Source organism: Urocampus carinirostris, chromosome 12 (assembly GCF_059441175.1).
Source record: "Urocampus carinirostris isolate Australia breed hairy pipefish chromosome 12, RoL_Ucar_1.0, whole genome shotgun sequence".
NCBI classification, from domain to species: Eukaryota; Metazoa; Chordata; class Actinopteri; order Syngnathiformes; family Syngnathidae; genus Urocampus; species Urocampus carinirostris.
In genome coordinates, this window is record NC_142360.1 from 38,482,413 (window position 1) to 38,510,357 (window position 27,945).

A 27,945-nucleotide genomic window follows, 5' to 3' on the forward strand; every position below is an offset into this window, starting at 1 on the left:
CTCTAATTCAGGTGAATTGGCAGGTCCAAATTGTCCCTAGGTGTGAATGGGCGAGCAAATTGTCTGTCCCTGTGTCTGCCCACTGCCCGAACGTTGCTGGGACGGGCTCCAGCACCCCCGCGACCCTACTGGGGATAAGCGGTGCAGATAATGAATGGACGGATCGCAGTATTAAAAAAAAGAGTGCGTTTCACTTCCAAACCGGAAGTCTTTTATTCTGAAGGCGCCATCAGAACACCGAGCGGAAGTCCCGGTCGTCTTCTCGTCTTGTTTGCTCTCGCGGTAACGCTTAGCTTCGTTCACCATTAGCCTCCATTAGCTAACGCCGTCGTTTTCCAGTTTTCTTCCTCCACTCGGCCCCCCGTCAACCGGGTAAGACGCACCGAAGGCCGAGCGGCTTATATTCCCACGTTTGCTAGCAGGGCCGCCGAGGGGAGCGGGAGCATGCCGCACAACTTTCAGCCCGGAGATCTGGTCTTCGCTAAAATGAAAGGCTACCCCCATTGGCCGGCCAGGGTAAGTAAGCTAGCTGGAGGAGGAGACGGAGGAGGAGGGGAACACATCCTCGCAACCCTCGCGCTTTCCTATTTCTAGATCCATTTCAGTTATCGTACATGCACGACGTGATATCGGTCTCGTCTTCCACGGGGCCATCACCACCATAAACGAGCGTTAGAAACGTTTACCAAATTTTTCGAATGAGTTATCGGACTCCCTTAACCAAACACAAACTTCATTCTCCTAACAATGCATGCTCGTTTCTGAATTTAGGGGAAATAGTGACAAGAGACCGGGATTTCCACACGGGGGCAGATTTATTTTCTTAAAGAAATTTACTGAGTGTTTTCCATCGAATTTAGCCGAATTATTGTCGAATTAGTCTAACTAGGGCGCCGCGGTGGTTATTCAGATATACTTTATTGTCATTCTTGTACACGTGTATACAGAACGAAATGTCGATACATCTGACCCGCACAGTTGTCTTGAATGTTCAGATATAAATAAATGTTGTACTGAGTTAAATTATTGAAGTACTAATAATATGCTAAATAATTTATAGCTATGTATAGTATTATACAGTAGTGCAAAGAGTGCAAGAGGAGCAGCTAACCAGATGTGCAAAATGGGCAGTCGGGTAAACAAGTCATTATACAATAACAATAACGTTAGCACGTGTGCAGCACAGTTCTGAGGTCATGGGTTCAAATCCAGCTACCAACCTTCCTGTGTGGAGTTTGCATGTTCTCCCCGTGCTTGCGTGGGTTTCCTCCGGGCACTCCGGTTTCCTCCATTTCAAAAACATGCATGTCAGGTTAATTGGCCGATCAGAATTGTCCCTAGGTGAGAATGAGCGAGGGAATTGTTTGTCTCTGTGTGCCCTGCGACTGGCTGGCAACCAGTTCAGGGTGTCCCCTGCCCACTGCCCGGAGATGGCTGGGATGGGCTCCAGCACCCCCGCGACCCTACTGAGGATAAGCGGTGCAGATAATGGATGGATAGTCTTATTAGTCTTCTTCGAGCCGCCCTCTCATTCTCGATCCATCTTCTGTCTTCTGCCCACGTCTTTTCACAAGCTGGGGTGTTGGCTCCTCCCCCATGGGCGGGCCAGAAACTCCCCACGTGGCCTCCACCTAGTCGCCACTTCGTCTGACTGGTGCGTGACGAAGGCCCCTCCCATGGGGCCGGTCAGTTGCCAGCTTCACCACCTCCTCGCCGAAAGGCGCCGCCACGTCTAAAAAACTCACAACAAGAAAGCTTATCAGATCAACTTCTCCAAACAATGTCTCCTTTCCCGTGTCACATGCTCCTTCGGCGTCCGCCCCTTGTCCCCGTTCTCGCTGTTTTTCCAAGCCTTCCCTGTGAAAAATCCCCACCGCATTCAAAAAAATTTAACTTGTAGAAAATTGTATAAAATCCTTTATTGTCAAATAAATAAAATATGAAGTCCTTCAATATATACTGTATATATTTTGCTGCAGTTGAATGTTATTGCAGCTAAATAATATTCCACTTATTTTAAATCCACTATTACAACGATGTCAAACATAGCTCGGGGACACACTGTAGGGCAGGGGTGTCAAACTCATTTTAACTCGGGGGGCACACCATAGAACAAACATTCTGTCGGGGGCCGGACTAGTAGATTAAAGAAAAAGAGATAAAGAAAAAAGAGAAAGAGGGAAGGAAAAGGAGAGAGGGCGGGACAAAGAAAGAAAAAGAGAGAGAGGGAGAGAGCGTGAGAAACAAGAGATAAAAGTTGTGAGAGAGGGGGAAAAGAAAGGGAGAGGAAGAAAGAAAACCAAAGAGAAATAGAAAGACAGAAGGAGAGAAAAGAAAGCACGAAAGGTAGGAAGAGAGAGAAAGAGAAAAAAGGAAGTTAGAGCAAAATAAGTTAAAAAGACACAGAGAAAGAAACAAAGAGCAACAAAAAAAGAGAAAGAGAGTGAAAGAAACAGAGAGATGGGAGAAAAGGGGTGGAGAAAAGAGAGAGAGGGACAGAGCGTGAGAAACAAAAGAGATAAAAGTTGAGAGAGGGGGAAAAGAAAGGGAGAGGAAGAAAGAAAACCAAAGAGAAATAGAAAGGCAGAAGGAGAGAAAATAAAGCACGAAAGGTAGGAAGAGAGAGAAAGAGAAAAAAGGAAGTTAGAGCAAAATAAGTTAAAAAGACACAGAGAAAGAAACAAAGAGCAACAAAAAAAGAGAGAGTGAAAGAGACAGAGAGATGGGAGAAAAGGGGTGGAGAAAAAAGAGAGAGGGAGAGAAACAAAAGAGATAAAAGTTGTGAGAGAGGGGGAAAAGAAAGGGAGAGGAAGAAAGAAATCCAAAGAGAAATAGAAAGACAGAAGGAGAGAAAAGAGAAAAGAAAGCGCGAAAGTTAGGAAGAGAGAAAGAGAAAAAAGGAAGTTAGAGCAAAAGAAGTTAAAAAGACACAGAGAAAGAAACAAAGAGCAACAAAAAAAGAGAGAGTAAACGAGACAGAGAGATGGGAGAAAAGGGGTGGAGAAAAGAGAGAGAAAGAGAAAGAAAGAGAGAGAAAGAGAAATACATAAATACAATATTTACATATTTTAACCTGCAGCTTGTTTTTCTCCTGCGCGTCTCTGAGTGTTGTCTCACGGGCCGGATTCAATCCCTTAGCGGGCCTGATTTGGCCCGCGGGCCGCCTGATTGACGGCCCGGGCTGTAGGGGGTAAAAATCTCACCGGGGTTGGACGAGTGGATTTAAGAGAAACGGAGAGAAGGGGATCGAGAGAGAGATCATGAAAGAAAGATAAGAACAAAGAGTAAAGGATAGACAAGGAGAGGGACAAGAAAGAGAGAAAACGGCAAAAAGAAGCAAAGAAAACAGAGGAGACGAAGAGTAAATGAAAGAGAGCAAAAAAGAAAAGGAAAGCGAGGGACAAAAAAGAGAAGAGAAACCCAATGAAAGAGAAAGCGAGACATAAAGAAAATGAAAGGAAAAATAAGAAATATTGAAAGGGATAGAGAAGCAGAAAAAAAGAGAGAGTGATGGAGATGGAGAGAGGGAGAGAAGGAAAGAGAAACAGAAAAAAGAGAGTGATAAATGGAGATGGATAAATGGAGAGAGGGAGGGAAAAAGAGAGACAGAAAAAAAGTGGTAGAGATGGATACATGGAGAGAGGGAGAGAAAGAAACGGAAAGAAACAGAAAAAAAAGAGATAGTGAGAGATGAGAGAGGGAGAGAAAAAAAGACAAACAGAAAAAAGTGATAGAGGTGGATACATGGAGAGAGGGAGAGAAAGAAACGGAAAGAAACAGAAAAAAGAGATAGAGATGAGAGAGGGAGAGAAGGAAAGAGAAACAGAAAAAAGTGATAGAAATGGATACATGGAGAGAAAGAAACGGAAATAAACAGAAAAAAGAGATAGTGATAGAGATGAGAGAGGGAGAGAAAAAAAGAGAAACAGAAAAGAGTGATAAATGGAGATGGATGAATGGAGAGAGGGTGAGAAAGAAAGAAAAACAGAAAACAGATAGTGATAGATATGGATAAATGGAGAGAAAGAGAGAGCAACAAAAAAGAGTGATAGTTATGAATAAATGGAGAGAAAGAGAGAGAAACCGAAAAAAGCGATAGTGATAGAGATGGATAAAGGGAGAGAAAGAGAAACAGAAAAAAGAAAGTGAGAAATAGAGATAGATAAATGGAGAAAAGGAGGGGAAGAAATAGAGAAAGAAAAGAGACAGAGAAAGATAAAAAAAAAAGAGGGAGATAGAGAACAAGAGAAGAAATAAAGAGACAGAGAAAGAAAGAGTAAGACAGAGATAAAGACAGACGGAGAGAAATACATACAGCTCTGATTGCTTTGTGAGTGGTGCCTGGCTTTGGGGACATCCAGTGGACACATTTCAAACAGCCAGTCATTTTTCTCCTGTGCTCCTCTCATTGATGTCTAGCGGGCCTGGTTGGAACCCTTGGCAGGTCTAACCTGGCCCGTGGGCCGCATGCTTCGCACCCTTCCACCATTCTTTCCGATCGTACTATAATTATAACCGGGACCCGTTTCGAAGCACTAGGTTGTTAATATCTTTGACCTAATTATCCTTAAAGTCTTTTATCTTCTGTTTTCTCCTTTAAGTCTTTATTCCACGCTCTCCCCTGGGGTGCCATGTCCAATCTCAACGCATACAAAGTTGACTACGGTTATCGATGAAGGGCAAGCATATCAATATCATTCATTTTTTTCTCGTATAGTTTCCCGTCCTTGTCTACCGCATTGATTTCCACGAGGAAGTAACCAGTCATTTAGACTGGGCAGGGAGCAGCCGATGATTTCCCGGGTGGTGCTGATGACTCTCTGTCCTGTATCCTTTAGATCGAAGATGTTGCCGATGGTGCCGTGAAGCCTCCGCCGAATAAAATTCCCATTTTCTTCTTCGGAACTCATGAAACGTAAGTGCAAGGCTTTTCATTTTGGGCCGTTAACTAACGATTCTTTTCGTAATCGATGAATCCGATTTTTAATTTCTGTCCGGTTTATTTAAATTTTGAAAACACGCGTTTAAATGAAGTGAATAATGGTCGCTAGATGGCGTGTGAGCATGATAAAGGAGCAGTAAGGAAAAGAAAAGAAAGAAATGGAGGGAGGCAAACTCTTGAGCAGGCTTCCTGGCATTTCCCAGCACCAAAGCGAAGGCCATCTAGATTACTAGTTAGCGGGTCCCAAGGGGATACAAATGTAAGCGCTTCTTCGGACTTCCCAGCACCAAAGCGAAGGTCATCTTGATTACTAGTTAGCAGGTCCCAAGGAGATACAGATTTAAGACCTTCCTTGGACTTCCCACCACCAAAGCGAAGGTCATCTTGATTACTAGTTAGCAGGTCCCAAGGGGATACAAATGTAAGCGCTTCCCCGGACTTCCCAGCACCAAAGCAAAGGCCATCTAGATTAATAGTAAGCGGGTCCCGAGGAGATACAAATTTAAGACCTTCCTTGGACTTCCCAGCACCAAAGCGAAGGTCATCTTGATTACTAGTTAGCAGGTCCCAAGGAGATACAGATTTAAGACCTTCCTTGGACTTCCCAGCACCAAAGCGAAGGCCATCTTGATTAGTAGTTAGCAGGTCCCAAGGGGATACAAATGTAAGCGCTTCCCCGGACTTCCCAGCACCAAAGCAAAGGCCATCTAGATTAATAGTTAGCGGGTCCTAAGGGGATACAAATGTAAGCGCTTGCTCGGACTTCCCAGCACCAAAGCGAAGGCCATCTTGATTACCGTAAATTCCGGACTATAGAGCGCACCTGATTATAAGCCGCACCCACCACATTTTAGGTGGACAACCGCTTTTGAACTTACACAAGGCGCACCTGTATATAAGCCGCATGCGCCCACCTTTATCTGGTTATATCAGTATCAGAACTTATTTTCCCCCAATTTTATTAACACTCCACTTATTGAAACATGAATATTTTGTTTGTTTGTTTGTACATGATTCAATTGTTTGTTTGTTTGTACATGATTCAAATTGAATCTTTTCTTCCGGCGCCGTCACGAATGGCAGCCACTCCAGCAGCTCCCGTGTTATTTTTGATTGTTCTCGATTGTTCTCAGCTCAGGGATGCTGCTGGAAATGTGAATTTCCCTTCGGGGATGAACAAAGTATCTATCTATCTATCTATCTATCTATCTTAAAACATGTAACACAAACTCAAATTTAACCCAAACCCGACTTTGAGTCCCGCGATTGTAACTGAATATAAAGTACACAGTCCAATAACCACTGCGGGCAGAATGAAAGGGAAATGATACCGGCACTTAACATTTGATGCAGACCTGCAGAGTCCAGGTCCCGTTGAAAATAATCCAAGGAAAAAAAATGTATATTTCCAAAGGTAAGGGTGGAAAAAATATATATCCACTATTGTCTGCTGCGTCCAAAAACACGTCTCACCTTTACTCCATTTCCAGTCAGCCCCCGTTTTTGCCCCTTCTTTTTGATTCGCCCATATCAGAATAAGTCTCTAAAATAAATACATTACAAAAATATACAGTTGCAAATACATATTATACATGGTTACACATATTTACAAAGAAAGACGGTACGCCGAGAGAGTTTTCAAAGCTTTAATAATAATATTATAACTTTCATCCCAAACCGTGCCTGTGAAGGGTAGCAAAACGCTACTAGCAACACGCTCGCAACACAGTAAACGGCTCTGTTAAAAAAAACATACGGTACTTGTAGAAATCACGTCCTCATCTTCCTCCTTATAACTGACGTCATCAAAGTCGTCTTCCCCAGTACGGGAACGAGACTTTGTCATATAGACGTCATCCCACGCTCCCTTATTCAAAAACACGCTAGCAACACGCTCGTAAAGTAAAGTTTACGTGCAGTTGCTCTGTTTCCTTCTTTATCGGACTGCTCGATTGCTTTTAGCTTGAAAGCTGCGTCATGTGCATTTTTTTTGCAATTTGCATGGTGAGGATGTGTCTACGCTAATTTAATTTGTGCACAAGCTAAGAAATTGCAGTCTTCTTCGGCGCATATATTCCAGCGGTCTAAATCTTACCTTTTGTACTCGAGCGCCGCTGGCAGCTATTAGAAAAATTACATCAATCGGCCGCATCACTGAATAAGCCGCAGGGTTGAACGTTTGGGAAAAAAGTAGCGGCTTATAGTCCGGAATTTACGGTAGTTAGCAGGGAGATAAGGAGATACAAATGTAATCCCTTCCCTGGACTTCCCAGCACCAAAGCGAAGGTCATCTTGATTACTAGTTAGCTGGTCCCAAGGGGATACAAATGTAAGCGCTTCCTCGGACTTCCCAGCACGAAAGCGAAGGCCATCTTGATTACTAGTTAGCGTGTCCCAAGGGGATACAAATGTAAGCGCTTCCTCGGACTTCCCAGCACGAAAGCGAAGGCCATCTTGATTACTAGTTAGCGTGTCCCAAGGGGATACAAATGTAAGCGCTTACTCGGACTTCCCAGCACCAAAGCGAAGGCCATCTTGATCACTAGTTAGCGGGTCCCAAGGGGATACAAATGTAAGCGCTTCCTCGGACTTCCCAGCACCAAAGCGAAGGTCATCTTGATTTAATAGTTAGCAGGCCCCAAGAAGGCAACAATTGTTGCAAGAATAAGCACCTGGATATAATGTTTGGCTTCCTTAAGCCACTTTTAAGGATAAAATCATTCAAAAGGCACGTTCAAACTTTAACCAAACTTTGATTTCCCTTACAATTGTGTATTTTTCTCACTGATTTCATATTTTATTTTTTTTCTACTTTTTACATTCGTTTCCTAGTGCGTTTCTGGCCGCCAAAGACCTTTTCGCTTATGAAAAGTACAGCGATCGCTACGGGAAACCCAACAAAAGGAAAGGTTTCAATGAAGGCTTATGGGAGATCCAGAATAATCCACATGCCTCCTACAGTGCTCCACCTGCGGTAAGTCGCCTGCCTTTAATAGTTAAACCATACATTAAATTGCGATCCCAATGTCGGAACTGTATTTTGAATTTGTCCCTTCTCGAGGTTACTTCATTTTCCTCATGTTGGGGTTTTTGAGTTTTTCCTATGGTCTCTATCCTACCCTGTGTATGGTTCTAATTGCACATATTAAGCTAACAGGGAGCTAATGCAGGCTAGCTAAAATCGGGGTCACGTGATCAAAGATTTTTAAACCTCGTGGTTCTTCTATCCAAAGCCCGCCAGCTCGTCGGACAGCGAGGGCAATGAGGCGGAGGGAGGAAGCGACGAAGACAAAGACGAAGAAGCTCCCGTTCCTAAAAAGGCCGAGTCGGCGAGCGAGGCGGATTCGGACTCGGACTCGGGGAGCGAAGTGAAAGTGAAGGCGCGAGGCGGCGGGGTGAAGAGGAAGCCGCCTGCAACCAAGGTATACCTCCATACAGGTTTCCGGCAGATCCTTGAAAAGTCTTGAAAGGCATTGAATTCGTGATTCTAGAAATAAGACTTTGATAAGCTTTATATTTGTTTGAAGTAACATTTATCAATTGCATACTGTTAGGAAATAAATATTAAAATGCATCGTTTACCAAATTATTCGAATGAGTTATCTGACTCCATTAACCAAACACAACCTATATTCACCTAACAATGCGTGCTCATTTCTTGATGGAAAAATGAACAAGAGACCGGCATTTCCACACGGGGCCAGATTTAATTTCTTAAACAATTCTATCATATACCAGCTCGGTAGCCTAGATGGTAGGGCACCCGCTCCGAGACTGGGAGGTCGCTGGTTCAAGCCTCGGCCGAGTCATACCTAAGACTTACAACATTGGTACTCATTGCCTCCCACCGTTCTGTCAACTTTGATCTTGGACCACGTAAGGCTTCGAGCTATTGCTCGGTTTGCATTTGTATAGCGCTTTTCAAGTCCCTAAGCGCTTTCTAATCTGCTTCACACTGACCCATTCACACACACTCACACACTGATAGCAGCGTCAGCCATGCAACTACCTGCTTATCTGGGGCATTAGGGATTCAGTGTCTTGCCCAAGGACACTTGGACATATAACACGGAGTAGCTGGGAATCGAACCTGCGATCTCTTGATCCCAAGACGAGCGCTCTACCGCCTATGTTTTTTGTAGACTTGATCTTGAATTCATTTCAAAAAGTCTCAAAGTCTTCAATTTATTTTGCCTTAAGCTGTAGGAACCCTGTGTATATGTCAGGGCTATATCAACCCGAACCCGCCCAAACCCGACGGATTAACTTAATTCGCTAAACAAGCCCGAAATAAACCCGAAGCTTTAATTTGCCGCCGAAGTAAACGCTTAGGACGCAGCTTGGGGTTTACTTGAGCTGAGTCTCTCAAATCAAGCGCAGTGCCTAAATGTCAAATTTGGCGCTTAAGTGCAGCAAACAAAAGTGAAACTGAACAAAATGGCACCAAATCAATTACTGAAGATACAAGCGGCAAATGGTGAAGGATTTGCCCAAAAAGCAGAAAGTTTGTAAAGCTGGTAAGCTATTGGCAAGAAGAAAATGATGTCTGACGTCAGGGAGGTGGAGGGAGGAAGCCGTGCGTCTTTTACCTTAACACAGAGGAGTCAAACTTCTTTGGATTTAGTGATTTGGAGTTAAACTGATTGCTTGGTAAGAATGTCCTTTATCTAACTAATTACTGGAGTAAAAGTGCATGCTGTGTAGATCCTCCAAAAAGGATATATTTTTTTTTTTTTTAAAGTGAGAGAGAAGCCTAACCGGCTCGACATAATGATTGACAGATCTTACCTCTACCCCGGATAAAAGAAAAAAAATTCCCCTGGGTCTGTAAGGTTGTGAACAATGTTCCCTGTAATTTTCCTTACGGGTCTGAGCGTTCACACAAAGTCGGTGAGCAACGCTCGAAACAACAGTGAGCAACGGCAATCCCAAGTGTGGCAACTAAGTCATTATCGAACATGTCCAAAACTTGACATCATGTTACATTTTGCTGAGTTTCCGGCAATGCAAAATTATTTTTCTCTTTTGAATGAATTGACTCATGTATGATTGCAAAGGTTGTACGGCCGACAAACGTCATTTGTTTTTACAACAATTCTTTCAGAAGATTTCCATTTCTTTTTTTCCTGGTATCTTTTGTCGCATAATACTAACATTTTTCGAGGCTTATTGAGTCGGTTACAAGATACAGAACTGTACTTAAGCGCATTTTTTAGTGGAAGTACAATGTTGGCAACAAGATTCACTTGATATCATTTGAAATTATTCTTAATTTTCACGTTTTTTTTCTACTTTTTTTTTTAATTCCTTAAAAAAAAATCTCATTGTGTTTATTTTTTCCTTGCTGTTACTTTTTTCTTTTTTTTTCTCTTCCTTTTGTTTCTTTTTTTCCTCAGCTTTTCACTACTTTTTCATTTTGGTATTTTTTTTCTTTTTTGTTTTATTCCCCCCTTTCTTTAAGTCGTTTTGTGCATTAATTTACATAATATTTGGTCATGTTGGGATGAAAGAAGCAAAAACAACCTGAAGAGCCGTTTAGGACCCGAAAGAGCCGGTTCCTTTTAGTGAGCCGAAGGAGCCGCTTCTCGAAAAACTACTAACTTTACTCAACTTCGTTCTACTTCGACTCGACTTCAAAATACCGCATTTAGGACACAACGTCAGGGTAACCCGTGTATTTTTACCTTCATGAACTGTAACTTTTGACTTAAGTCACTTCTTAATAAGTAATTTTGAGCCCTGATTTTTGTGCGCTGGCTCAATTTTCTTGTGCGCTGAGAATGTGCGAGCAGTGCACAATTGCGCACGCGTGCAGCTTAGAGGGAACACTGGTTGGGACATCATTTATTTTCCTCGAAAACAAAATGACAGTATTGTGTATAATGTGCTTTTTTTCTTCTTTTTTTCCCCTAAAAATATTTAATACTGAGAAGCTGGGAATCAAACCTGCGACCTCTTGATCCCAAGACGAGCGCTTTACCTCCTGAGCCCATAAGATTCCCCTGTTTAGTAGCACTTGCGAGGATTATTTCAGTTTGGGACAAAACTTCAGTGCTCTTCCTTTCGAAAGAGACCAAAACGGTCCAGATTCTCCAAAAAGCTAAATTCACTTCTGTTAATTCTTGCATTGAGATTTTACGTTTAGTAAACAGCGCCCTCTTCTGGGAAGCTTTATTCAGGTTGCCGTCTCTAAATCCCTCGAAAAAAACCGCAGTGTTATGCGACGACACAATCGCACTACGTCACATCGCAATGTCGATTTCGGTTCATCGTGCGGCCCTCGTAGGAACCCTGATTATAGGCGGTGTTTTTTGTTGCATTTTCTGTTTTTTTCATCTTTTTGTCTTTTAGCGTCCGCCTCCGCCAAAAAAGACCCGCCGCTCATCCAGCGACAGAGACGAGGAAAGCGGCTCCCCGTCGGGGTCGGAAGCCACCCCTTCCGAGTCGGAGTCCGGCAAAAACAGCGACCAGGTGGTTAAGACAAAAGCATAGGACACAAAGAGAAGGAACGAAAACATAAAACAATTCGTTTTTATTTTTTACAGGATTTTACTCCAGAGAAGAAAGCAGTTGGGCGAGGTGGAAAGAAAGCACCGACGGCAGGAAAAGGAAAGAAAAAGGTACCAGTGAAAAGTGATGGGTCCCGGGGACTCGCATGCTCCAAAATCTATGGGTCCCAACAGAGATCTATGGCTCTCCAAAATTTAGTCTTATCCAGGTTGAAATCGTAAATCGGCTACAAATATATAATATAAATCTATATATCCATTTAGTTTTAATCCTCACAGTTTATTGGTAATACAAATCAGTTATCACTTTAGATTTTTCAGTTCACAAAAATATTGTACATTGTACAAAATAATATTGCTGAAATAGTAGTCTATATATTCGTGCAGTTTTAATCACTTCAGATTTTTCAGTTCATATATTCTTGGTGGTTTGCTGTCCCGCCACAGTTGTAATGCCTTCTCAAGGTCCAATCCATTATCATCCTCCTCATAGCGTCACCAGGAATATAATTAAGTCCATTTGGGCAGAAAAGTCCTTTTCTTGCTAGGAGTATTCTTTTGTTTATTTTCTTTCGTCGAATCGTTAGCTTGAACACATGTGTTTTCCTTGCCTCCGCGATCTTTCAAAGAATTTCCATACCTGTCGCGCTCCAGGGCTCCATGCCCTTACAAAATGTTGTATTTTCCCTTACAAAATGATCTTATACCATATTTTCTTCAAATGTGTTTATTGATGTAGTTTAACATGTTATATTGTACATGTGTTTCCTTATATCATATATATTGTTAATGAACATTTTGTTGTGAGATACTGAGTTGCTCGACATGAATGAGGATTATTATAAAAAAGGTTCAAAAATGAAGTAGCTTGGACATTCACCGTAGAAGGAAAAAAATACAATATAATTAAGTAGAATAATACATTTTCTTATTCAAATTATGAATTCATTTTCTGCATCAAATTATTGTTGGTAATATACTGATTAGAGGGATAACCACAAACCTGTCTTTTTTTCATTTTCTCCTTTTATACTTCCTTTTTTTTTCTTAACCTCTTTATACAACATAATTCGTAATATGAATCATCAAAGCAAGTGAGCCGTTGGAGAGCTGGCTCTCTTTAATAAGTTGAGCCAAAAAAGCCGGTTCTCTAAAAAAAAAAAAAGACGGACTTCCTTTCACTACACAACTGGAACTCATCTGACTTGATTGATTTGCCGTTTCGTGATAGTCGGTGTTTTTCCGTACGGATTTTTTTGTACGTCGTACACGTTTTAAAATGCATCATAAACGTACTCTGTACGGCAAAAACGTACAGGTTGAATTACTCCGCCGTTTTTTCGTGCCGGAATGATTGCCGTTGTTATCACTTTCTGCATTATGTTTCGACTTATTACTGACACTGAAGAAATTACCAGTTTTGTGTTGATTTTCACCTTCCCTCGACGACAACCACCACAACGATGACATGATCTCGTTGGCCGAGATCGGCGTGCAGACGCTAACTCGAATCGCGAGACCAAAACAACAATGGCGGATCTGCCTGACGAAAAGTTTGGAGTGCGATAAATCTTTGTTAGAAAAAAGTAATCGGGTAATAATGACAATTTTGTGTCAAAAAAGCTGCGTCCCGGGGACGCACGTTGATTTGAGACGATGCGTCCCCAGCATAAATGATGCGTCTTAGGAAGCAGGGACGCGGGCAAACCAGAACACTGCCTCTATCTATGGAAATCATTCGGGAGTAACACCGTAAACCTGAAAACTTTGTAAGCTGAGACGCATTTTGAATGGAAATGCGCTAATCCGTTCCGAGCCCCCCATGAATACAATACATTCTCGGGATGAATCCCGAAAAAGCATCTGAACATGAAACAAATACCTGTTGGAATTGGATCACGGCCCAATAACAGGGTTCCCAAAGATCCTTGAAAAGTCTTAAAAAGCATTGAATCCGTTACTCCGAAAACAAGGCCTTAAATAACCTAAATCCAAATTTTGAAAATCTTTAAAACTGTAAACACATTTGTTTTAACTAAAAATATTTAGATTAAACGTCATTTTTCATGCATCATCAAAAACATGCTTTATGGATGTAGTAGAAAATTATTACCTTATCTTCTTTGTTCCTTTATCTCCTTTGTTTTCTTTTATCCTCACTGTTAAATGTGAACCTGGAGTGCCACGTCCAATTTCGTTGTCACAATATGTTCAACCCATTTTGTAACAATGACAATAAAGGTCTATTCTATCTTGAAGAGTTTGGCATTAGTAGTTTTCGGCTAGTTTTGACTGAGGATCCACGATGCACTGCAAACATCCTTTTTTATTTATTGTATATGTTTTGAAAATGAAAAGTTTTCAACCGGACCAAAATGTAATTTAGAATAAATAAATAAACAAACGTTTGTATAAAAAATTGTCAACTAGGTCTTAAATTTGACTTCAAAAGCCATTAAAAAGTCTTTAAAAGGATTGAGCTTGCCTCAAGCCGTAGGAACTCTGAATGAACAAAAAACGTCTCTGCAGTTTGTTTCTTCTTTGTGCTTTGTAGCACTCGTTTTCACATGCATGATGAAATAAAGCGATTTCTAGCTTTCAAATATTACACAGAATCCCTATATGTATGTATCGATATCGATGATCTTTCTTGTGTTGCTAACAGGGGACAGTCATTAATCTATCCATCCATTATCCGCACCGCTTATCCTCAGTAGGGTCGCGGGGGTGCTGGAGCCCATCCCAGCTATCTTCGGGCAGTGGGCAGGGGAGACCAAGGGCACACAGGGACAGACAATTCGCCCGCTCATTCACACCTAGGGACAATTTCGACCGGCCAATTAACCTTACATGCATAGTTTTGGAATGTGGGAGGAAACCCACGCAAGCACGGGGAGAACATGCAAACTCCACAAAGGAGGTTCGATCTCATGACCTCAGAACTGTGACGCACACGCGCTAACCACTGCGCTGCCGTGCTGCCCAGTTATAAATCTAATTACCGGTAATTATTTTCATCGGCTGTTGTGAAGACTGAAAATTGAAAATGTGATATTTCGTAAAAGACAGGGCAAGATATTTGTAACAGTTATTATGGATCCCAAATAAAGATTTTTTTTCTCGATAATTCGCAGAAAGTTTTATCCAACTCAGATTAGCAGGGTTAACCTGGACCAAACAAAACTGGAAGCCTTTGGAGTCCGTACACTTGGGGGGAGCTGGACATTATTATACCAGTTGCAAGACACGTGGCGAAAAACACAAAGGAAAAGTCAGAATCACCTAACTAAACTAAGGCGAAGGCAAAAAAGAAACGCACGCTGTACAAGACAGTTTTTATGCATCCCAAATAAAGATTTCTTCTCGATAATTCGCAGAAAGATTCCTCCAACTCCGATTCCGACTCCGACTCGGGATCCAACAAGAAAGCGGCTGAAAGCGACTCCGAGGACGAGAAACCCCGCCCGGCCGTCTCCGGTTCCGAGTCTCAGTCGGGCTCCAAATCGGACTCTGATTCGGACCCTCCGCCGCAGAAGGCTCCGCCGGCTCGCAAAAAACCTGCGGGTAAGGTTGAAAGATTGTATGAATGGCGGATTTTGTTCCGTTTTCGACCGGTTTTCTTCGTTCCCGTCTGCAGAGAAACCCGCCGCCAAGCCGAGGGCACGGAAACCTAAAGCTCCGCCCCCGAAGCCAACGGCGGCGTCCTCGTCGTCGGACAGCGACAGGTCAGATTGCTTCGTGAATTTTTTTCAATCGCAAACGAGTTAGAGCGCTAAAGTTCAAGGGTAAACCATACGGAAACAAACTTAGCAGCTTGGATCCTTTGGTTTATTGGGGAAAGGGAGACCAAAATCGGAGAAAATAGGAACGTGTGTTTACGTACGTTTTTGTGTGAGTTGGGTCGCCCAAAGAGCTGGCTCTTCTCAGTGAGCTGAGTCGATAAATCCGGTTTTTCTAAATAGAGATGTCCTCTTGGGTGCGACCAGTAGGGGGTGATGCGATTCACATGACAAGCCCATAATCGTGTGACGTTTTGAGGTACGTTTTCGTGCGTTTGTACCTGCATTTTTGTGTGTTCTTACGTACATATTTGCGCGTGTTTCCGAACTATTTTTGTGTATTTTTAGGTACATTTTTGTTAGTTAGTTACATACATTTCTGTCCGTGCTTATGTACATTTGTCTTTTTTTTTTACATACATTTTCATGCCTGCGTTAATGTACGTTTTCGTGTGTTTACATGCGTTTTGTTAGTTAAGGTACGCTTTTGTGCGTTTTTTCATACATTTTTGTGTGTTTTTACGTACTTTTTTGTGCATGTTTACAGACGTTTTTGAGTGTGCTTGCATACATTTTTGCATAAGCTTTCCTGCATATGTTTTCATGCCTGTGTTTACATTTTCGTGTGTGATTACATATGTTTTGTTTTTTTAGGTACGTTTTTGTGTGTTCTAACATACATTTTTGTGCGTGTTTCCGAACTTTTTTTGTGTGTGTTTTGGTGAGTTTTTTTGTCGTTTTTGTGTATTTTCGGTACATTTTTGTGTGTTCTTACGTACATTTCTGTCCGTGCTTAAGTACATTCGTCTTTTTTTTTTTTTTTACATACATTTTCATGCCTGCATTTATGTACTTTTTTGTGTGTTTACATACGTTTTGTTAGTTGAGGTACGCTTTTGTGCGTTTTTCCATACATTTTTGTGTTTTTGCGTACTTTTTTGTGCATGTTTACGAACGTTTTTGTGTGTGCTTACCTACATTTTTGTCTTCCTACATATTTCCTGCGTACGTTTTCATGCCTGCGTTTACGTACATTTTCGTGTGTGTTTACATATGTTTTTTTAGATACATTTTTACATACATTTTTGTGCATTCTTACGTACATTTTTGTGCGTGTTTCCAAACGTTTTTGTGTGTGTTAACGTACATTTTTGTGTGTTTACGTGAGTTTTGTTTGGTATTTTTGTGTTTTTTTAACGTACATTTTTGTTTGTTCTTACGTGCATTGTTCTGCTTCAAAAAGATTGCTGATCCCTTATATCCATCCATCCATTATATGCAACGCTTATCCTCAGTAGGGTCGCGGGGGTGCTGGAGCCCAACCCAGCTGTCTTCGGGCAGTGGGCAGGGGACACCCTAAACTGGTTGGCAGCCAGTTGCAGGGCACACACAATCCACTCGTTCATTCACACCTAGGGACAATTTGGACCGGCCAATTAACCTAATGTGTTTTTTTGGAATGTGGGAGGAAACCAGAGTGGCCAGAGGAAACCCACACAAGCACGGGGAGAACATGCAAACTCCACACAGGAGGTTCGATCTCATGACCATCTTCTTCCCCCGTCTACTCTATAGCGACAGCGAGCCGGACCGCATCAGCGAGTGGAAGAAACGAGACGAGGAACGACGGCGAGAACTGGAGGAGCGACGGAAAAGGGAGGAAGCCGAGGAACTCCGCCGGCTTCGGGAACGCGAAAAGGAAGAGGAGGAGAAACGCAAAAAAGAGAAGGAGAACAAGAAGGACAGCAGCAGCAGCAGCAGCTCCGACGAAGGAGTTGACGATCATCCGCTCAAAAGGTCCAAGAAGCCCCCTCCGCCGCCCATCCCCGCACCCTCCGATTCCGACTCTTCGGGTCCTGCTGAGGTAAAAGGAGATTGCTGATGTTTAACTCAATATCGCATTTGTTTGTGTTAGGAATTAAAATATCAAAATGTACCGTTTACCAAATGATTCAAATGAGTTATCTGACTTCACCTAACAATGCGCGCTCGTTTCTTGATGGGAAAATATGGACAAGAGACCGGCATTTCCACACGGGGGCAGACTTCATTTCTTAAACAATTTGACTAAGTGAACTCCATCGAATATATGGCCGATTTGTGTCGCTCGAGTCTCCGCCAAGCCTCCTCTCTCGATCTTCTCGCTTCTTTCTCCCGGCCCACGTTTTTTTTCCCCCCGCAAGATGGTGTGCCGGCTCCTCCCATGGGCGTGCCAGGAAAGCCCCCTCGCCTCCATGTCTGAAATGGTCAAAACATCCCCGAGCGTTTCTACGTCACCAGGGCCGTCTGCGTGGAGAAGTGCTGATCATCTTATCAGCCCTTTGTCCACGTTCCCCGCTGTTCCTGTAAACATCATTCTTCACTAGGTTGCATTGACCTCGCCCCACAGCTCAGCCAGTGAATATCTTTTGCATTTAAATGTAATTTGTATTTGATCAAACAAAAATCTCTGTAGTCAAATGTATAAAATCCTTCATTTTTTAGATTTTATTGACTGTATTTTCTTGACTTAGAGCCTTAAATTGGCCAGAAATTTCAAGGTGTGTACGGGTGCTTGAAATCCTTGAAAATCCCTGAATTTTGATATTGTCTTTGCGAGGTGAATAAATGCTGTACCAGAGAAATTTGCACATTAGAAATACCCTTATTCTAGGAAGTCATCCCTAACAATTGTTCAAAACTTCCAAAATAATTGTATTACCTCTCTCTGAATCCGTCAAAAGGTAAAGAAACCAGCTAAGAAGTCAGACAACCAAAACAAAGGCCGACTAAAGAAGGAGAGAGAGAGGAAGGAGAAAGAGCAGAAACAGAAGAAAACCAAACAGTCAGAGGAAAAGTCCAGAGCCAGGTGAGTCAAACTTTTCCAAGTACATTTTTTTTTCTTCATGTATCTAAAAATATGTACAGCCCTAAGGTTTTGGTGGTGCTTATCAGTAAGTATCAAGCCTCTGGGAATGATTTCCTAGATGGGAGGAATGGCTTTGATCAAATCTTTCGCCACACATCAAGGAGCCCCCACTTCCTTGTGTTGCTTCCTCTATCCAGCGATTGAGAGTGTTTGAGCAGCCCCCCAGTGACCAAAATCTTTGGCTCACGTCGCCAGAAACATCAGGAGCTTAAAAGTTCTTGAGAAGTTCATGCATCTATTATGTTTTGCGATGACATTTTGTTATCTAAGTGCTCTTTTTTAGATATTGGAGGTATAACAAATCAATTTAAGCTGTTCTTGAAATGCAGCCATTTTTCTTGGAAACGAGTATTTTCAAGAAACTTAGCAATGATTAGCTGTTAAACAATGGTAAAAAAAATACATACTTTTATTCTAATAAAAGATTTTGGGGCGGCAGTAGCTCAGGAGGTAGAGTGCTCGTCTTGGGATCAAGAGATCCCAGTTCGAATCCCGGCTCGTCCGTGTTACATGTCGAAGTGTCCTTGGGTAAGACACTGAACCCCTAATACCTCCAATAAGCAGGTTAGCCCCTTACATGGCTGCAAGGCCGCTATTGGGAAATGTGGAGCACATTGTAAAGCGCTTTGGGAAGTCATTGACTTGAAAAGCATTTCATTTCAAGATAATTCAAGCTTTCTTTTGATATGTCCTACACCTTTAAAGCTACAGAACTTAATTTTCTGAGAACTTCAAAAATTAATCAACATTGCAAAAATTCCCATTTAAGAGCAACGTCTGGCATTTAATGAGTTAATAAGAGTAAACCAAGTCTCATCTCATCACACCGCTTATCCTCAGTAGGGTCGCGGGGGTGCTGGAGCCCATCCCAGCCATCATCGGGCAGTGGGCAGGGGACACCCTGAACTGGTTGCCAGCCAATCGCAGGGCACACAGGGACAGACAACTCACTCGCTCATTCACACCTAGGGACAATGTGGACCGGCCAATTCACCTAAAATGCATGTTTTTGGAATGTGGGAGGAAACCAGAGTGCCTGGAGGAAACCCACGCAAGCACGGGGAGAACATACAAACTCCGCACAGGAAGTCTGGAGCTGGATTTGATTCTTTTTCCTCTATTTTAGGTCTAAGCCAGAAAAACCTAGACACAAACCAGAGAGGCCTCCCCCGAGGAAAGTAGAAAAGAAAAAGGGTAAGGAAGAACAGGTTCACAGAAGTTTGTACTCCAACTTGGGAATTCGAACGTTTGTTTCTTTGTATCCCACTTCAGAAACGTCGCCAGAAGAAAAGCTTCAGAAACTCCACACGGACATCAAGTTTGCACTGAAAGTAGACAATCCCGTAAGTGTTCCCTTCACGATAATAATGAGTCGAATTATAAAAATGGAAATGATATATCGTACAGTGTTTTGGTGAAATGATCAGTAAGTATCAAGCCTCTGGGAATGATTTTTTGATGGCAAGAATGGCTTTGAACAGATCTTTGTCCACACATCAAGGAGCCCCCACTTCCTTGTGTGATTAGAGACATTTTAGGAGAACTTTTTGGCCTGGAGAGGGATGGGCGCCACCAGGCTGTACTTGCTTAAGACACACCACAGGAAAATGGCTAAGGGATCCAACCCAACCAGGCATATATTTATAAGGGTTTGGTCTCATTTTAAGCGCATCAGAACAAAAGTGCAATGAAAACTGGTGCAATGCCATTAGCAGTGACATATTTGGGTTCCCGCGGATCCTAAGCAGAGACTATTTTTGGGATGAATCATGAAAGAGCATCAGAACATGAAACAAATACCTGTTAAAATTGGATTACTGTTCAATAACAGGGTTCCCGCGGATCATGATTCTAAAAATAATCGTCATTAAAATGTCAAAACTTGAGATTGAATTAGGATAAAGAAAAGGACACACTCTTGAGTCAAAGATTAAGTTTTCTATCAGAGGCGCGTGCTTCCAAGATCAACTCAGGAAGGAATCGCACACCCCCAATGGCTAGAGAATCTCATCTCATTAGCTACACCGCTTATCCTCAGTAGGGTCGCGGGAGCCCATCCTAGCAATCATCGGGCAGTGGGCAGGGGACACCCTGAACTGGTTGCCGGCCAATCGCAGGGCACACAGGGACAGACAACTCACTCGTTCATTCACACCTAGGGACAATTTGGACCGGCCAATCCACCTGAAATGCATGTCTTTGGAATGTGGGAGGAAACCGGAGTGCCTGGAGGAAACCCACACAAGCGCGGGGAGAACATACAAACTCCGCACAGGAAGTCTGGAGCTGGATTTGAACCCACGCAGGAGGTTCCCAAGACATGAACTGTGCCGCACATGCGCTAACCACTGTGCCGCCGTGCTGCCTGGCTAGAGAATCATCTATTGAAAACACCGGCATAAAACCGCACATCTGATTGGCTTAAGCGAGATCACATGACTACATTAAACAAATCTGATTGGTTTGGACAGAAATCACATGTTTAAATGAAGTGAATAATGCTGGTCGCAAGATGGCGTAGGGAAGTGAAACTTTGTAACACAAAAGGTAACTAAATTTTACAAAGTTTTATTATTTAAAAGAATATAGAGCCATGTCACATTATTGGGTTCACAACCAAGTCAGGTTTTTTTGTACACCCCTTAATTACAAGAGGTCTGTATTCCTGATGTTAATAATAATAATAATTTTAAAAATTGCTCATCACAACTTGAAACACTACCAGAAATTGATGTTGTACACTGATTACATGGGTGTTTTTAGGAAACATAAATTAAAATATGAATAGATCTACAAAAAACAATATATAAAACAGAATTTTAACCTTTTAAATACTCGACCATTTTTTTTTCTAAAAATGCATTTTGACCAATCACAAGAGAAAAATAAACGCAATCTAATTTTAGGGTAGTCTCTATTTTAAATGGTGACATGATCCCAAAATATGTGACGTAAACTACTCGGAGGAGGGTGAAAAAGAGGGGTCCAAATGCATCTTATTCCTTACTGTAAAGTGAAAATGTCACAAGGCGGGGTACCCAGATCCCAAGGTTCTATCGTACTAGTAAATCCATACGATTTTTTTCATGTTTTTTCAGATTTTTGCTAAATATTTGAATACTATGAACCAATTACGAAGAATTTCATCATGTTTTTTTGCCTACTTGCAGATTTCTCTGCTCTTAAACATGCTCTGCCTTTAAGAGACAACTTTAAGAGGGAAAATGTCTCTATTTTGAATGGTGACATGATCCCGAAATACGTGACGTAAACAACTCTATCGTACCTGTAAACCCATACGATTTTTTTTAATGTTTATTCAGATTTTTGCCGAATATTTAAATACGATGGTATGAACCAGGGGTCAGCAACCTTTTCGGTGTGGAGTGCCACACAAATCTGTGTGCCACACCAAGATTAATGACTCGCACAACATTTTTTTTTTTTTATATCCAACTGAGCTGTCATTTTACACTAGTCCAAATACACAACATGGATAGACATTGAAATCGTAGAAGATAAATAGGTCATTTATCTATTACTATTCTTGTTCATAAATCAACTACATAATGAATGTGAGCAACGCGTGGAAAGTCCTGTAGACATCCATGACTTCAACTTTTGACCACAAGAATCAACCATTCTTCATCAACAATGAACTATAATCAAAAAACAAGTGACATATATAATATATTCTCCATCAATAAATGTTTTTTTGTGGTTTGCCACGCAGTGAGCAATGTGATATCTTGCTTCAGTGGTGGTGGTTGTAGCAGTGACGAACGTTTTCAGGGTCTGTGTTTGTTTGCCGTACCTGGACACAGCGCATTTTAATGTCTCTGCCTTGTCAGATTCATCCTTGAATTCATGTTCATGATTCGTTACGTATTGATGTTTAACCCTTGATGTGCGAGGTACAACGCTCTTGAGGTATAATGCACAAAACAGCACGGTCATTTTTGGCTCAAAGCCTCATTTTTCTGTTCACGCTGGCTGAAAAGAACGACATTTTTCCGCTGGAGGAGCCGTCATGATTCATTTGTTTATCGCGAGCCTGTTTCGTTGGCTGGGTTAAAACACGGATCTCTTCTCGGCGCCGCACAGACATTCGGTCACAAACCGAGCAGAGGAGGAGTGGCGCGATCGTAAAGCCTCTGAACAACACGGAACGCAACTGAAAATGTCTAAATTTCAAGTAAATGCGCTTAAAAAAAAAAATCATTATTATTTTGCCGTGCCGCTGCTAGCACACGTGTTATAGGTTGCCGACCCCTGGTATGAACCAATTACTAAGAATTTCATCAATCATCTGATGTTGTTTTGCCTATTTGCAGATTTCTCTGCTCTTAAACATGCTCTGCCTTTAAGAGACAACTTGAAGCAGAAAATGAATGCTTATTCTTTTACATTTATTAGGAAAAGTCCTATTACGATGATACATGTCAGGTTTTATTGTTCCAGTAGTATTTTATATTTTGTAAATTATATTCATATCTAGGGGATTTTCTTTATTTACATAACTGTTACATACATATAACAGAATAGACAAAAGGTTCTTTCACATTTCTACTTTTTTTTCACATTCCGACATTATTCTGTTACATTAAAATGTAAGAATTATCACGTATGAATATGATATGGTTCATGTTTTTTTTCTACTGTTCCAGTATGTAAAAGGAGTTTTCAGTAAACAAAAAAATTACCATATTTTAATGACGATTTTATAGCTCTGGAACTCGACTGAAAATGCAGTGATTCCAAAGATATGGATAATAGATTTAGTTAGTAGTGTGGAAAATACCGCATTGATCTATTTCCATAAAGTGCCCCTGTGTACCATGCAGGATATCGAGCGGTGTCTACAAGCCTTGGAAGAACTGGAAGCGATTCCCGTCACCAGTCAGATCCTCCACAAGAACGTCGACGTCATCGCCACGCTTAAAAAGGTTTGTAGCAGGGTTGGTATGGGCGCTTGAAATCCAGGAAAAAAAGCTTGAATTTTAATTTGCCCTTAGGTGTTGCTTGTGCTCCACCGTAAATCTTTTTTTTTTCTCTGAACAATGCTAGAACTTCCTACACTGATTAAAAAAAAAATAACATTATTACTTTGAGTTCTTTGAGTCCTGATATGAATTGCTAATCCCAAGAAAATTGATTCAATGAACCAGGCTGATATTAACACAGAGAATTAATGAATGAAAACAAAAGGGAGGGGTGTCTTGGGCGCCGGAGATTATGGGAGTTTTTGACCGCTGAAAATCTGGAAGTTACTAGCACAAGAAGAAAGTTTCCACTATAATGCTAATTGATTTGGGGAAATTCCCTTATACAGAAAAAAAACGCTCATTCCCAAGAACCAGCAAACACGGAGTTACATCTGAAGCCGTCATCTTACTTGTGTTGTGGAGAGATTTGGTCTCTTGCTCCGGTGAGTCGCAACATATGGCCCACGTGCTTAACTCAAGGCCACAGTGTGATGAGTCAGGCAGGTAAGGAAAAAGAGCGAGCTATCGATCAGCTACTCGTTTTATATGGACCAGGGACGCTTGACCAGATCATGCCTTTTTGGCTGTGGTCTCAGATATGAGACCACCAGTATCAGACGATGGTGTTTGAAGTTGCTAAACTTGTTAGAAAGCCAAATAAGTGAGCAATTTGCATAATGTTCTGTACTTGAGAATGTCCCCCAAACAGACATAATTAGATATACATGGTACATTCAGGAACTGTCCAAAAGGGGACGCTGTCGTTCCATCCATTCCAAAGTGAGTTATTTTAAACAAAGAATGTAGAAGTCATTTTTGTCCTTGGCTTATTTGCTGTACACATGAAAAGGGTGTATAAACCCTGACATAGAAAATTTAGTGATGTCATAAGCGATTGAATAAAAGTGTGTGAAGCTGCCATGTTTGTCTGGGATCTTGCTGCTATGCTGTGCTCCGTGGCACTGGATTTCGTTCTCTTCAGACAACAGCTTCCTCTAGTGGTCAAATCTTGCACACTTGGGCTTTAAAAAAACACAAAGTTAAAAGGTTTTTGTATGGTGTTCTCCAACTCCCAGATCCGGCGGTATAAGGCGAGCTCCGCAGTCATGGAGAAGGCAAGCGAGGTGTACAACAAATTAAAATTTCGCTTCATGGGGAAGGCCGAGACTGCAGCTAAACCCAAAACCGACAAAGACGAGGAGGAGGATGCGAAGGAGACCCAAGACACAAGTAAAAAAGATTGAGAAAATAATGATAAAAATGTGTTTTTAAGGAGAATTTAATCTAAAAGGTTTTGTGTGTCCTTGCAGAGTCCACAACTGTGAACGGAGAATCGCAAGAGAAAAATGATGAAAATGGAGAAGATAAAACGGCAGAAGCCGAGAGGAACGACCACGATTCAAGTCCAATCAGGTGAATATGATGGGAAATTGTTTGAATTCCCATTTAAATATCAAAATTTATCGTTTACCAAATTGTTCGAATGAGTTCTCTGACTCCATTAACCAAACACAACCTACATTCACCAAACAATTTATGCGCGCTCGTTTCTTGATGGAAAAGATGAACAAGAAAAGCTGACATTTTCACACGGGGGCAGATATAATTTCATTAACAATTAAACTAAGTGTACTCCATCGAAAATGGCCGAATTAGTCGAATTGGTGTCGTTGGAGTCTCTGGGAAGCCTTTCTGAAGTGCTCTAGCCTTCTCCTCTCGGCCCACTTCTTTCCGCAAGATGGTGTGCCGACTCCTCCCATGGGCATGCCAGGGACTATTTCGTGGTGGAGTATTTCCGACGCTGCGTTTTTTTGCCCTTTTTTATTTTTTTTTTATTTCGCGTTTTTCATCATATTTAAGTTTTCCTGTTCTTTACTAAGGGAATGAGAGATTCATACCTGCTATAATTTTTGGGGAATGCTTAGGTTGAATTAACCCCTAAAACTAGCTGGTTACGCCCCTGGGTAAAAGCTCACTTTAGATTGAAAGCTAATGCCATGGGGATTGCATAATTAACTACTAAAATGCTGGATCGGGTTCCGGCCCCAGCCCTGGATAAAAGAAAACGTAATTTTTTTTCCTGGGTCTGTATGGTTGTTACATCTTATTTTTCCTCAAAAACACGATTACCGTATTTATTTGTGTAGAATGTGTTTTTTTTTCTTTTTTTTTACCTAAAAATAACTCAAAAGTTTGAGTGCGTGTTATACACAAGGTTTTACAGTACTGTATACAGAGATCCCTTGTTTTTTTGGGGGGTTAACGGGGGGGAGATTTGTCTCAAAAACAAAAATATTTGGGATTTACCCTTCATCTGAAAATGTAATGTCTTCATAAATACACACGCAAGATTAAAAAATTGCTTGTGTATATTGCAGATATATTTGCGACTGCAAAATACACGATCCACACTGGATTTTTTTCTTAATGGTACTGGAGGAATTAGAAAATGTCTTTGAAAGTCTTTAAAAAAAGTGCTTGAATTTTTGCTCTGATAAACCCTGCAGAGTATTGGAGAAATCTCTTCAATTACAATGTTAAAATGTGTCCAATTGAATCACAAAAACGAAGCTGAAAAAAGTATTCCATCCATCCATTATCTACACCGCTTATCCTCAGTAGGGCCGCGGGGGTGCTGGAGTCCATCCCAGCACCCCTATCTTCAGGCAGTGAGCAGGGCACACATCGACGGACAATTCACTTGCTCATCCACACCTAGGGACAATTTGGACCGGCCAATTAACCTGACATGCATGTTTTGGGGATGTGCAAGGGGAGAACATGCAAACTCCACACAGGAGGTTCGATCTCATGACCTCAAAACTGTGCTGCACACGCGCTAACCAATGCGCCGCTGTGCTCCCCTATTCCTGAACATGACAAGTAAAAATACTACGAAACAGAAACTCAAAGTGACCATTTTGTTTAGATTTTTAGTTTTTCGGGTACTTAGCAGCAAGACGGCTGACAATGATGTCATATCCCTCAAGGTAAGGTAATACACAATGTCCCTTTAAGTGCAGCTCTAGCGGATTATGGATTAATGTATTTCTTAAGGATTAATTTACTATTATTATTAGTAGTATTATATATTATTTTGTCATATTAAGCCTTAATGTCTGTTTTTTTTTTCAATTTTAATTTTTAGATCCTGCTATTAATTATTATTTATTATTATGGTACAGACGGACCCCAGACAGCCCAGAGCATACCGACGAATACACCCAAGCAAACAGCAACAACCTTCCCGCAGAAACGAAGGCGTCGCCTACTGAGAGTTAATCAAAACACGCCCATGGCAGTGGACCAAGCGCTAAAGGTAGAAGCAAGACCGAAGCCGATAACACGGCAACCCGAGCCCCACCGCCCCGCTCTATGTCCCTGCTTACGCTATTGACACTTTCGACTTCAGACACGATAGTTTGAGCTGCAAACTACATCTGAGTTCCCGAAATGTCTTTTCCGATTCGATTGTGTCATTTTAGGTTATTTTCCTGTTTTGTTTTGTTTTAAACTTTCACATACTGTACGCAAAAGTTTAACACATGCACTTGCAAACTCCCTGGCGAGAGGTGCCCTCGATTAAATGTTCAATCGTGATGAATTGTTCACCTAAATAACGGTCGGCCTACTTCTGTATCATTCATTTTTTAATAATATATATAAATAGACGAATGCTACAAAGAGCACCGTTGTTTGTACTTGACATTTTGAGACGAATTGTCTTAAGTTTGTGTGTGTCTTTTTTATGTGGAAGGCAATGAAATGAGTTGAAAGGTCCACTGATTGTTTTCTTTTTTTTTATAGCTTTGTTTTCACATGTTTGCTAAAAAAAAAAGGAAGAAAATAGTATTTCACATACACGTCGCTGTAATGTTTGCTTCTAGATGTCATACTCCAGAAACCGGAATGCGGAGATCTCCCGTAGCGACGGACGAATATGAAATATGATGTACAAACAGGAAGCGGTGTATGTTAGCTTCTTCGGAGCAGCTGCATGCTTTTGCTTCCGCATGCTACCGTCTGTGTGAATTTGTTTTTTTTCGCCCGTGTTTTTGACGGGAATGCGAAAAATGTTGTGTTTCGTAATAAATGAGAATTATGGGGAAATTCGCACGACTTTGTTCTTTAAACTGCAGCATGATTGTGTAAGCATAGCACAAGGTTTGTTCATTTTCCTCACGTTGAGGTTTTTGAGTTTTTCCTTGCCCTCATGTCGGTTTTAGATCAGGAGATGGTATCATAATAGTCTAGTTTGCAAAATAGTCTGTGGTCTGTACAGCCCTTAGAGACTCCTTGTGATTAAGGGCTTAACTAATATAGATGACATGTTTTTGAATTTTTCCTTGCCCTCATGTAGGTTTTAGATCAGGGGATAGTGTCATAATAGTCTGTAGTTTGCAATAGTCTGGTCTGTACAGCCCTTTGAGACTCCTTGTGATTTAGAGCTTCACTAATATAGATGACATGTTTTTGAGTTTTTCCTTGCCCTCATGTAGGTTGTAGATCAGGGGATAGTGTCATAATAATCTGTAGTTTGCAATAGTCTGGTCTGTGCAGCCTTTTGAGACTCCTTGTGATTAAGGGCGTCACAAATAAACAGGACTTGACACAAAAATAAACATTGATTACAGAATCAATTGTAAAAGATTAAAAATATTGTTTGTACTCTTAGTCAATCTTTGTTTAAATAATTGCTTCAAACGCCCAACATTTTTAAATATTACAAAAGAAAACTGCTTAAAAACAAATTGTCGTATATTTGTTGTTAAATTCATGCATATCTGGAAAAAAGGGTAAAAAAAAATCACCTAAAATTAAC

The 27,945-nt window shown here is 41.4% G+C and overlaps 1 protein-coding gene across 1 annotated transcript; it reads left to right on the forward strand.

The window, feature by feature from the left end:
* Nucleotides 1-237: 237 nt before the first annotated feature.
* Nucleotides 238-27,233, forward strand: hdgfl2 (HDGF like 2). The gene is made up of 16 exons (XM_088349306.1): nucleotides 238-516; nucleotides 4,839-4,915; nucleotides 7,775-7,916; nucleotides 8,176-8,364; nucleotides 11,294-11,413; nucleotides 11,488-11,562; nucleotides 14,829-15,015; nucleotides 15,089-15,176; nucleotides 16,806-17,094; nucleotides 17,954-18,078; nucleotides 19,265-19,332; nucleotides 19,411-19,481; nucleotides 22,983-23,084; nucleotides 24,200-24,353; nucleotides 24,434-24,536; nucleotides 26,309-27,233. The coding sequence occupies exons 1-16, from the start codon at nucleotides 445-447 to the stop codon at nucleotides 26,403-26,405; spliced, it is 1,959 nt and encodes a 652-aa protein (XP_088205432.1). The 5' UTR covers nucleotides 238-444; the 3' UTR covers nucleotides 26,406-27,233.
* Nucleotides 27,234-27,945: the final 712 nt, after the last annotated feature.

Coding starts and splice junctions, on each gene's coding strand:
- hdgfl2 (XM_088349306.1), top strand. CDS start 445: ATGCCGCACAACTTTCAGCCCGGAGATCTGGTCTTCGCTAAAATGAAA. Junction 7,917..8,175: donor CCTACAGTGCTCCACCTGCG/GTAAGTCGCCTG, acceptor TTCTATCCAAAG/CCCGCCAGCTCGTCGGACAG. Junction 23,085..24,199: donor TCATCGCCACGCTTAAAAAG/GTTTGTAGCAGG, acceptor TCCAACTCCCAG/ATCCGGCGGTATAAGGCGAG.